This window comes from Amblyomma mixtum, chromosome 6 (assembly GCF_055824585.1).
Source record: "Amblyomma mixtum isolate Tamu chromosome 6, ASM5582458v1, whole genome shotgun sequence".
Lineage (NCBI taxonomy): Eukaryota > Metazoa > Arthropoda > Arachnida > Ixodida > Ixodidae > Amblyomma > Amblyomma mixtum.
Window position 1 is genome coordinate 98,994,277 of NC_143017.1, and position 12,475 is coordinate 99,006,751.

Genomic DNA, 12,475 nt, shown 5'->3' on the forward strand with positions numbered 1-12,475 from the left:
CTGAAACGCCGTCTCGGCGTTAGGGCGGCGGCGCATGAGCGTCGTGATAAGGTTTCAGGCGACAGAAGTGGACGATGTCGGTGGTGGCGCCAGAGGACGATGGCGAGGTTTCAAGGGGAGCAATTTCATAGTTCACGTCGGTAACACGGCGCACGACACGGTAAGGGCCACGGTAGTGCGAAAGGAGCTTCTCGGAGAGACCGACGCTGCGAGAGGGCGTCCAGAGAAGGACGAGTGATCCTGGGGTAAATTCGACGGCCTGGTGACGGCGGTCGTAGGCTGACTTCTGGGAAACTTGAGAGGCTTGAAGCCTACTACGTGCTATTTGGCGTGCCAGCGTGGCCTGGGAGATGGCGTCCCGAGCGTAAGCAGTGGTGGGGGCTGAAGAAGGCGGCAAGAGTGTGTCCGAAGGCAAGGTGGGATGCCTACCAAACAAAAGGTAGAAAGGAGAATAGCCTGTTCTGTCATGAAGGGAAGAGTTATATGCAAATGTCACATAAGGCAAGGCTGTGTCCCAATCTCGGTGGTCTGGCGATACGTACATGGCTAACATGTCGGTGAGCGTGCGGTTGAACCTTTCCGTAAGCCCATTGGTTTGTGGGTGGTAAGCTGTCGCGAGCTGGTGCTGTGTGTCACACGAACGAAGAATGTCGTGAACTACTCTGGATAGAAAATAACGACCGCGGTCGGTGAGCAGTTGACGAGGGGCGCCGTGGAGGCAGTCTAATGCATCATTGATCCTTGGGAGTGGATATACGTCTTTTTTTGTGATGCGGTTGAGGTGCCGATAATCAACGCAGAAGCGCCAGCTGCCGTCCTTCTTTTTCACCAGGACGACTGGTGAAGCCCAAGGACTTGACGAGGGCTCGATGCGAGAGGTACTGGGATCGATACCCCGCACCTCCACCAAATATGTTGCGGGAAAGAATATATTTACAGATATTTACAAATAGACAAGAACAGCTGCGAGCGGCACCGAGAACACAGTCCGAACTTCGTTGTCGTCTTCTACTCTTCCCACTCGTGCCATCGCTGTTTGTCGTCGTCGTCTACTCGCTTCAATATGAACAAATGACCATATCTGCAGCTACAGATTTTGCACCAGGTTGATGTGTACCCCATAAACTCACAGTGCAGATCACCCAATTGATCACAATGCCAAAGACCTGTCAGACCTTAGCCAGGCCTATAACGACTCACAGATACCGTGCAGATAGCACAACACGAAAGCTCACCTTGCAGTTGTCACCTATATTACGACCAGTCCACTTAGTGTGAGCACCCGGATATAACGAATGAATGGTGCATGACGGTCACGTTTGTTGTAAGTGGGCTAGACTGTGACTGATCAGCACGCAAGAAACACACCATGCTCAGCCCATGTGGATGAGCTCACGAGCAAAGCATGCCTGAATAGCAGCCCAGTTCATGGCCACCAGAGCATTCTTCCTCTGAACTTCTCAGAGTAGGAAGGCACCCTACAGAGGCTAACCTCGAGGTGAAACTAGAAGGGCAGAACATACCGGAACAAAGAATGATAAGAATACTCGGTATGTGGCTGCAAGGTAGCAGGAAATGCAGCCACACACTCAGCCTGCTACGCAAAGCGGCGGAGCAAGTAGGCCGAATGATAAATAGAGTAGCCAGCAAAAGGCATGGCATGAAGGAAGAAGACACAATCAGACTGGTGAACAGCCTGATAGTCAGTCGAATAACATACTCACTACCATACCACGTAACCATCAAAGCTGAAAGAGAGCAAGCAGAAGCTATCCTTCGCAAGCGTACAAGATAGCCTTACATCTACCAAGGAACACGTCGAACGAGAAGCTAATGCAACTAGGGCTTAACAACACTTTTGAAGAGCTGAGTGAATGCCAAATAAAGGCACAACTTCAAAGACTCAGCGACACAAGAACCGGACGAGCACTTCTGACTAGGTTGGGTCGGGAGACAGAGAACCATCAGAACAACAGGGCAAACATACGAGACGCACTAAGAAGAAACATAAGCGTACAACCCATCCCCCGCAACATGGACCCAAACCTCCATGCCAGCAGGAGGAGAGCCAGGGCAGAATACTATGAAAAAACAATAGGGCACAGGGACAGCACGGTATACACCGACGCTTCCCTGTACTATGGTGAACGAGGAAATAAAATGGTGGCGGTAGTCGTCAACCACCAGGGAGAACACATAACGAGCCTCACGGCCAGGGCATCAAATGTAGCAGAGGCGGAGGAGATAGCGATAGCCCTAGCAATGAGGGAGGGGGATAGAAAGGGGAGACCCCTGAATATCCTAACAGACTCACAAGAAGCGTGTCGAAACTACACAAAAGGAAGGGTAGGCAAAACGACACTCAGGATCCTCAGCGAGGGGACACCCTCGGGGAGGAGAGAGAAACATAACATAATTTGGATACCAGGCCACGCGGGGGTCTGGGGCAACGAAAGGGCGGACGAACTAGCTCGAGGGCTTACTATCCGAGCTGGGGGGTCACAAGCCCCGGAGGAGCTCTGGACTAGCCTAGGGGCTGGGTACTCTGAAACACTAAGTTTATACAGGGGGCTAAGATACAAATACCCCCCACCACACAAAGAGCTAAGCAAGGAAGAAGCCGCAAAATGGCGGAAGCTACAGACAGGCTCCTTCCCCAACTTACATATACTAAGCAAGATGTTCCTGACACAATACCGCGCCACATGCCCTTGGTGCGAAGCGAGGCCAACACTATACCACATAACATGGGAATGCGACAGAAACATATCGTTCCACAAACACGACACACCAAGTGCGGAGCAATGGGAGAGCCGGCTCACCAGCTGCGAGCTAGAGGCCCAAAGGGCACTCATAGCACACGCAAGCGAGGTGGCCAGACTCAGTGGAGCCCTGGACTAGGGGCCCACCCAAGGCTAAGGAGGCAACCTCAAGACTTGAAGAGAAGACTTGAAGAAGACCTCCACCGCAGGCTAAATCTTAGAAATCAATAAAGTTTCTACTCACTCACTCCTCTGCGCAGTGCAGCACTCACCTGCGTTTCATAAACAAGGCTTTCAAGCTGCTTCTGGATTTCACACGTCCTTGCCGTTACACTCTGGGTGAAGGCCTCCAGGTAAGCAAGCATCTGCAACCAGTAGCCGCATTCAGTGAAAGGGAGATGCAATTTATCAAAAGCAATGTCAGAACAAATTAGGAAGCCTGACCAAAGCAACAATTTCTCCTCACGGCCACCCAAACCAAAGAGATGCCAGCCAAGGGCTTTATGCCTCGTGCAGTAGCAATGCAGGTAGCCCGTGCTTTCGATTTTAGCAGTGACTTGTCATGCACTTGCATTACAGATGAAGTTTCAGACTACTCTGCAGTGCTCTCCAGCTGTGGTCACAAAGACCAAACAAGGAAGGTGCTGGTGGAAAATTTTAACTTCTATAATGCATTTTGCTTTCCAGCCCTTCCATGCAAAACTAAGCATGGAGGTTCTCATCATGAAACAAAAAGAAAGCAAGCATTGCGCATTATAAAAAAACACATGAACATGAGCCAACGTAGTTTGAGAAGCCGTACATTTATCTAACCCATCATGAGATGCGACTACAGCCTGCCCACAGAACGATCGGTTCATATGCAGTTTCCCAGACTGGTCGCCTGGGCTTGTTGGTTATTTAATAACGACCAATGACTGCAGCATTCCGAAATCCAGCATGCTTGTGCACTCAACCGACGTTGGCGACGGTGTCGACTAATGAACAACGTAAGCCGCACACGAATTCCTTACCCGAGAGTCGTCAGCCAGAGACCAGTCAGCAGCCCGAGCTCGCATGTCTGCGGTCGTCAGAGGCTGGTCCCACTGCTTCGCCACGGGGCCTTCCTCGCCGTTGGACACCACCTGTGAGGAACCGCGCCTCATCTGACCGACGCCAGTTGTACTCACTCTCTCTCAAGAACGTACGCTAAACAAGAATAAGATCTGCTGCTTATGAGTTTGCAATGTCATTTCCATCTCAGATTGTCGCCGGCTTAACAACAACAGAAACGCCAACACGGAGGAGCTGCATCATTTGCCTCCTAGTGGCTAAGCGGACTTGGCCCAAAACTAATAATTAGCGAGTGCCTCAAATTATACTGGGCAAGCGCCGTGCTTCACGAGTCGTAGCATGTCATGTGCTGCGAAAGTATACACCGCCCCTACTCACTCACTTAGCTTGCAAAAAGTGGCCTGCTAGAGAGACCGAATGCGAAGAGCGATGTATGACAAGAACAGCGGTTCAGAGCTGACTGCACACTAGCAATTAAGTGCAAACTTGGCGCGAAACTCACCGAGTTCATGTCATTCACTACTGATTCATGCCAGTTTGGATACCTTGCTGCGTTTAGAAACTGGAAACAAGCTGGAAACGCCACTTTCTCAGGTTGCCAACGCAGTTGTGCGGGAATGCACTAAAAGTACTAAAAGTAGACCATCATGCTGCAAAGGCTCCATGAGAGTGGCCTCAACTTCCCTTAACCTGGAGACCCTTCATGGGAGTTTTTAAAAATTCCAGCGAAAAGTTATTGTCTCTTCAGCTCATTCAATTCCAGCGATTGGCCCACTGGCCACTTCGCGGATATTCAGAGGGCAAAGAAGGTAAGCTAATGAAAAAGCTTCCATGTGGAGAAGAAGAAGAAAAAGCTTAAAATAGAGTATTGTGCATCTTCCCAAGCAACCACAGATATCCGTCGGACGTACGAGCTAGATCCGAACGTCCTTTGCCGAAATCGGACGTCCGTCGGACGTACGAACACAATCCGATTTCGGATATCCGCATTCGTACATCCGCCGGACGTACGGACAGTGTCCACTTTTGTATATCCGCATGAGAGACGAGGTGTACGTCCGAAGGATGTAAGGCCGAGTATCTTCCCAGGCCATGAGTATGGACGTTTTTTATTTCACAGAAAATTTGGGTCTTTCGTGTATGTATACTGTTTTATTTGCATCAGTTGGCGGATTTGACGCGAAGATGTTTGTAAATTGGTGCGATTCCACTCCTTCCTGCAGTGAGAGCCGCCAACGAGCTAAACTTATCTAAGAGGAGAAGCTGGTGTTGCAGAATTTTGCAAGAACCCAATGACTAGTTTTATATTTATAAAACTTCTCCAAATTAGTGGAGTTGTGCGACATGTCCACCGTTTTGCTAGCTAAACTTGCCATTGAAACCATTCGTAAGTATCAAAACTCCCGTGCATTCAGCTATCACCATCATCATAGATGTCAGTTCGCGGTCAGTCCAATCCAATCCATCAGTACGGCTCCGTAGCGCTGTTGTTGATTTGTCGCGTAGTGTTGTCTCGCAGAGCTTTATAGCTCTGTTATTATAATGTGTGGCTTTGTTCGGTCTGTGGACGAAAGTAGTATGTAACTTAAGCAATTCGAAAGATACGGGAAGCGCCTGAAGCTCTTCTGGAACACCGGAATCCCGTACTGCGTCGACCTTGTTTAAAGAAGGCTTAGTGCACATGTGATTGCCTACGAAGGTATGTATCAGTACACTTCTTGGAACTTGCTTCTAGGACAATGCAGCATGCTCATATAACATTCGTTCAGAGGACAGTGGGAGCAGTAAGCGCGAGGAGATGGCTTCCACAAGTGCGTGTTGTTCTCACACTTTCGGGAGCCTACATCACACAGCTGTGGGAGCCCTCAACTCGCGCGGCTAATTCCCACTCCTCTTCAAAGTTGCGGGACAGAGTATTTTCACATCTTGTTAATTTTTAAGGCATCGCTAGGTTCACTGTGCCTATATAAAGAGTGACAACGCGCGAAAGGCAGACCATAGAAAGCACGTGCAGTTCGCAGTGGTTCGCAACGGAAGCTTTGCGGCTTTCTGTGCACAGTCGCGTACAGTGCTGCGCAGGTTAGTGCCCTAGGGCCCATGAGAATAAATAACAGATTCATAGTCAAATATGATGTGGAAAAGTGAGAGCTGTTATTGCCTTATACTTATTGAGTTGTTTGTTAAAGTGCATTGTCCGTTATAATTGCAGCATTAAACACTTCTATTAATTGGTTCCAATGTTTTTACTTGGGCTGCTGCATTGTGCCATTTGTTTTACATGACTGATGTTTGCCGCGTTCTTTTTATTTCAGAAATCCTGTGGGTGGGAAGATTACGGATGTGTGTCCCAAGCTTGCCACATTTGAACAGTCGCATTTAAGAAATTTTCCGAATATAACCCATTGCTCAGCTGATGTATCATCAACCACAATAAAATATGCGTGCTATGCATCAAATTGTTTTTGGTTTTATTGCATCGGGCGGAGTGAAAAAAGCACGCATGCACCATATATGCGAAAATCCGAGAAAGATCCGCCAATGGACGTACTCAACTGGACGTCCGTCGGCGGGCGAACCGTATACCTTTGGCCACCTTTTGGACGGCCGACGGACGTCGACCGGCTGTTTGCGGATGTTCAGCGGACGTACAGAACATCCGAAACAGACCTCTGTCGGCCGTCCGAAGGATATCGGTGGTTGCTTGGGTTTATCGTCAAGATATCTAAAAATTTTCTCGCCTCAACCGCTGGCTCGGCTGTCTCGTTTACGCTGAAAATGCGCGCAGAACTTAAATATTGCAGTAACTTTTGTCTCGTATTAAGTCAAGAGTACTTACCTGGTTCATCCGCGCATGATGCAAACACGTAATTAATCTTCTGTCGCAAAATCGACGAACTCAAAGCCGCCACTTCTTAGCATCACTAGAAGGCATTAGTGGCGCTATCTGTTATTTGAATAGAAAAACTCCCTAAAGCGAAGGGCACCGGGGCCTGTATTACAAGCTGTGCAGGTCCTTTGATGGCGCTACTGCCGCGCCTTTCGCGGAAACTCGACCTTTCCAACCTGGGCGCTGCCATAATAATTGTTCCCTGGATTGCAGAGGGCACTACGCATGGAGGGCACTACGCCAGCTAGTTTTGCCAAGCTAAGTTTTCTGTGAGCATTAAAAACCAGTTGAAAGAGCGTCTTCAAACCCCCCGAAACCCCCTCCTTTGCTGATTCTTCACGACCAACAAACGAGAAATTTCTTTCGTCGTCGCCGCAGACGATGTGAATATCCGACTTATTCTGTTCGAATCAGGTAAGTACCCCAATCAAACGTGGTATTAAACAATTCTGCCGACCAAATGCCATTTTTATGCGAAATTTGAGCTCGAACAATGCGCCCGTTTAGCTGAAAGAAGCATTTTACGGGGCGCGTTTATTTCCGCAACACGCATTTTATTAGCGATAGTACCGCTATCGATAGCAAGACTATAGTGAAACTGTCGGTGGTAAGACTATTGATATCAACAACATTGTTATTATGCATTTGTTGGCCAGCGAAAACATTTGCGATACCTGATTGGTTTCACGGTACCATGAGGCACGTCCCAAGACACTCAATCTATGGGGGATGCCGTAGTGGAGGCCTCCGGGTAAATTTCGACCAGCTGTGGTTCTTTCACGTGCAGTGGGGCAGTTCGGAAAAGTACCTGGAACTGCATCCGATGAAAGAACAGCACTGGCTTACGTACGCGACACTATCGTGCACTGCAGACGTCGTAATTCCGTAACCGCCGCAGAAATGCTTTTTTCATTCATGCTTCGCAACTAGGACATTTGCACACCAACATTTTATCCAGCATCTTCACCTCTAAAAAACACACTCAGGAAGCCAAAAAGTGTAGGATGCAGTGCTGGTTGATTTTATGGAATTGATAGTACTATATATATAACAAGTAGTATCGGCACGGCTATCGAGTACTATGAACAGAACTATCGAAAGTACTATCGATAGTTATCGATGGCAAAAATAGTTCGATAGTGACTCGATCAATTCGATAGTAGTATCGATAGTACTATCGATAGTTTTGCATCACTAGTACTAATGCATAATCTCGACAAGAGCGCGTTGAGCTTGCGTTGAGCGCGTTGAGCTTGCGTTGAGCGCGTTGAACTTGTTGAGCGTTCGTATTGAACAAGCGGGTGTACTGTACAAAATTTGGCTGCGTATCGTATCTGTAATGCCACAGCTTTACCGCAGAGAACTGGCACTGGAATGAAAGGTGCTACAATCAAGCCCTGCGTGCTGCCTCACGTACCACGTGCGCCTGCATGCGCTGGGAGATTTTTTTAGAGCGCAGCTAGGCGCCAGTTTCGCGGCGTCGCCGTTGCCGTCACCGTTGTGCGTTGTAACCAGCAATGCACCCTTTAAAGGGACTATGCAACGAATTAAAAGTCGCTTGTAAATGCTTTCAATGCTTAGAAAGGATGCTAAGAAGCATTCACACCAAGTATGAGTCTTCAGAACTGAGCCGGCAATTTATTATTTTTTAAAAACCGTGTTTTTTTAAAAATTCGCGGGCCGATTGGCGTCCTCGTAGTGACCGATTTTGAAACTAAAATCGGGAAAATAGACGTCACTAGTCCCGTCATGGAGGGAAAAAAAAGGAAAAAAAATTTTTTTTTTCCTCATGAGTCCCGTGAAGTCGGCAGGCCACCACACATTCACTGGAGCCACGGCCAACGTTGCCACGGCAGCCACGACGTCAAGGACACACTTCCGGTAGCCGTGAAAATCGTCTGCTCGTGCCGCCGCGCGACCCCTTCTGGCAAGCGCGAGCCACGGCATTGCCTTCGCGCATATGGCTTCAATTTACCTCTGCCGTCTCTTTCTGTCGAGAGTTCCGGAGCCACTCGCAGTGTCTTTTTCGTCCGTCCGAGGCGAAGAGAGACCAGAGAGACGCTGCCGACGCTGCTGCTTGGGTGCTGGGTGCGACAACCGGAAGTCGCAAACCGTCAGCGAATGACGTATTCACGGGCAGGGCCCAGTCCCAGAGCTGTTTTCTTTTATGAAGCGAAAAGCTTCACTACGCTAGTCAACGCGCTTCGCGTGAGCCGGCGTATGTCAGAGCACGAGTTATGTCACGCACGGCGCAGGCTACTGCACATGTGCGCCGCTGCTTCTCCTCCTTGCCACCGTTTGACCTTTCGCCGCAGCCGTGCGCATTTGAAAGGAGGGGTTAAAAGGCTCTGCCGGCCGCTGCAGAGAAGGGAATGTATGATTACAAGAGGGTGTCTGGCAGCTGGAAAATTCCTCTCGAACAATCTGGTGGATAGTGGAGGTGAAATCACTCATGGAAGCAGTGTCAATCGCTGCGACTGTTGTCACTCTGCCCGAGCAACCAAATTTCAGTGTTATTTGCACATTTTCAAATTCTCAAATGTTTGGCAGCGCTTTACAACATCGGCGACAAGAGTTCAGACTGTCCTTGCTTATACACCATTTTACGAGGAGCGGGCAGGAGAGGGAAAAATACTCTCAAACACGTGTGCTGCGCGACACCCTGTTGCCGTCCTCCCCTGGGCTGATAATCCGGCGCTCGGAGCAACGTCCGCGGCTGCTTAGCTACCGGTCAAGCGCGTGTTTGCGTCTGTACAACAAAAGCAGCAATGTTGTACGGAACACCAACGTCTTCTAGACATCACTGTTTTATTGTAGGTTGCGGAAATAGTAGACGAAAGTAGAAAAAAACGCCGCCAGTATGTACGCGCACCATGTTATGCGAAGGTCTCATCACGTCTGCGGTGTCCATTTCTTCACCGCTTTTCCGCCAGTCCCTAGTTGCATTGGCAGTGGACGTAGTTGGTGAACAAAACATACTTGCGCCAACAAAAAGCTAAACGCTAGCGCAGTTTGTGAACGAAATGCAGACAGAAACAAACCCTCTGCCTGTGCCTAATATAGGGCGCGGAACGAAGCGCAGCGCCTGGGTTACCAAACTATAATCTGTGCATAATTTTAAGAGATCAAGTATTTGGACGGCCTTGGCAGAGCTCTTTTTTAATTCAGCAGTACACTATGCGAGGACTTCACAAATTTGGCCGCAATTTCTTTTCGCCGCCCCACATGATCGTCAATATCGGGAGGGTGTGGGGATCGCCACCTGAAAAAAATAAACATGTCGTTAGTGCAAAATTACTAATTTAATTTGCACAGCATGGCATGAATAGAAGCGGCGACATGAACTTTTACCCAACTGCAAAGTGAGAAAAAATGCAGCCATGGCAACGTAAGATGAAAAAATACACGACATGCACAGGACGGTAAACTCTGTGAAATCGCATCGAATGCACTGTAAAAAAATCCGCACTATGCATAACCGTGCCAGAGATACAAGAAACGCAGCGACTTGAGCAGTGCCCCGACCCAATTGAGATTGGAATTCTCAACACAGGTCGGCGATTCTGCCTGTCAGTAAGCGGTAATAGCATTCCGTTAGCGTACCAACCTATTAGATCGTGTAATTGCACATTTTCTGGTATTTGTGCACCAGTAAGTGCTGGCGGGAGCGGAGAAGGCGAGAATGCGAATCGCTTTCAGTCAACTGGCTTGTAACGCTCGTAGTACGAACAGCAAGCGGCAGGAGGGGCTGAATTTCAATTTCATAGCGCGTATCTCCGCAAACAAACATTCTAATCATCAGAAGTGGATTCGTTTCGGTCATGTACTCGCTGTTTCCAAAATGTTCAGTTTGTAAACGGGGTACTCTGTCGCAAGCTAAGCATCTAAACTGTCACACTCGCCATGTCCAAGCAGGCAGCGAAAGCGTTCATGAAAAACTGCGCTCCACGAAAAACTAGATAATCATTGCCCTCCGCGATCTTGTGTTTCAACACATTTTGCTTCCATTTTTCTAACATGCAACACCGTACCACGTTTGCCCTACAGGCAACCGGCGACAAAAAAGCACGCGTGAACTGCGAGCTTGGCCCTCACCGTGCTGATCGTTCGCTGCGTCGAGGAATGGTCGCTTGCTTCCAGTTGGTTATTGCAGGAGCTAATGGCATAGCACACACGAGGATGGACACGAGGCGAACGCCCACCCAAAATTTCTAGGCTTGGCAGGAATAAAACGGGCGAATGACACTTTCAGAGATCGCACGCTGCTTCGGCTGCAGCCCACCGGCTGCAAATTATCAGTCCAAGATGGCGTCGGCGGTAGGCGGCGCTCGAGTAAAACAAACATGGCGGCGCCCAGGTATCGAAACTAAAATCATGTATAAGAAACGTACAGATGTCTTCAGCGAAGCTCTTAAGCAAATGGCCAACCTTGTCTTCGTTGGACATACGAGGCGAAGCTACTTTGCAGAGCTTGAGTATTGCCTCAATATAATGTATGCAAGTCTCACCAGGAAGCTGAGCCCGATGAGCCAGTGTCTGCTCAGCCCTCTTCTTCTTCAAGGAGTAGTCACCAAAGCACTTTGTAAGTTCTTCCACAAAGCACGACAAGGATGTCAACGGGTCTTTGTGATTTTCGTACAATGTAAGGGCCACATCCATGAGCGAGAAAACGACGTACGTTAGCCGGTTGTTTGTATCCCGCTCATTGTCGCTCACTCGGTAATGCGTGAGCCACTTGTCCATGTCATCACCAGCTGTGCCCGCAAAGGTGCGAGGTTCACATTATTGCAGCCAGGTGTTGCTGAGTGCAGGCATGGGGGTGGCTTCTCCATCTAGGGACATCTCGGGCATGAGAGGTGGTACACCGGCAAGACATCAACTCCGGCGAGGCTTAGGTGGGTGCTCCGTTGTTGTAAGGGCGTGCCCAGCAAGCCTCCACCAAGTTATGAGCCTTTACTCCAGGCTGATTCACACCAGGTGTACCAAGTCAATTCCTTGATATCATCCAGCTGACCCAACTTTCACCTCTTTTTCACTTCTGCTTCATCTTTGCTTGGCCGTGGCAATATTATGGTGCAGTAATGCCCTCTTCTTCCATCAAGAGCTGTTGGGGTGTAACTATTTGCCTTCAGGTCGTTTATCATTTTTGACCTTTCATGGACGTTTCGCAGTGCATTCATTTTTCGTTCATTCTAAATTATTATAAACTTGCTCTCATTTTCAGGTGACACATGTTGTGCAGTTACGTGTATTACTGCATACTTTTATAAGCAGTGGGCAGAGTGTGAGGTTAGCATAACGTCACCAAGGCTGTTCAAATGGCAACTATCCATGGCCGCAACTATGGGATAAAAGACCATCAAGTTTCACTGGATTTCAGTGCGGCGCAGTCCACACCTTCACACGTTTTCAAGACATATAGGTCTAGAGGGGGTTTGGTTTTTGACCTTTGAAGGAGACAAGCCAGAACAACCAACCAAGTTGCCAAGAAAGACATTGTTCGCGCGAGTCCAAAAAACTATAGACTGAATGTTATAGACATTTCAGAAGATTCAGTCCTGTTACCAGGCTTTACACTAACTCCATGGACTATAAGACATCGTGTGCAATGTGCTGAACTTAACGACAGGACCCCAGCTCCAACCCTTCACATCTATGAAAAGGACTGGGTTTTCAGGATGATGTAGGTGAAGGAACACACACTGTGGATATGTCACGAATGGAAGAGTGATTTCATTAGACAAATCAAAATTTTTGCCGTGTGTGAATGATA

At 48.6% G+C, this 12,475-nt stretch overlaps 1 protein-coding gene and 1 long non-coding RNA gene across 2 annotated transcripts in view; one reads left to right on the forward strand and one right to left on the reverse strand.

Moving 5' to 3' along the window:
• FAM21 (Family with sequence similarity 21) overlaps window positions 1-4,610 on the reverse strand; it is a 98,301-nt gene extending 93,691 nt beyond the window's left edge. Inside the window, exons 1-3 of the mRNA XM_089548493.1 lie at window positions 4,318-4,610; window positions 3,776-3,907; window positions 3,035-3,127 (exon numbers count right to left, since the gene is read on the reverse strand). Coding sequence (XP_089404619.1) covers window positions 3,035-3,127; window positions 3,776-3,907; window positions 4,318-4,326 — 234 coding nt within the window. The 5' untranslated portion in view covers window positions 4,327-4,610. The remainder of the gene's footprint in view (window positions 1-3,034; window positions 3,128-3,775; window positions 3,908-4,317) is intronic.
• Window positions 4,611-5,284: 674 nt separating this feature from the next.
• LOC149339831 (uncharacterized) lies at window positions 5,285-6,266 on the forward strand. The gene is made up of 2 exons (XR_016283823.1): window positions 5,285-5,514; window positions 6,128-6,266. It is a non-coding gene; the product is annotated as an uncharacterized LOC149339831 (long non-coding RNA).
• The last annotated feature ends 6,209 nt before the right edge of the window (window positions 6,267-12,475 follow it).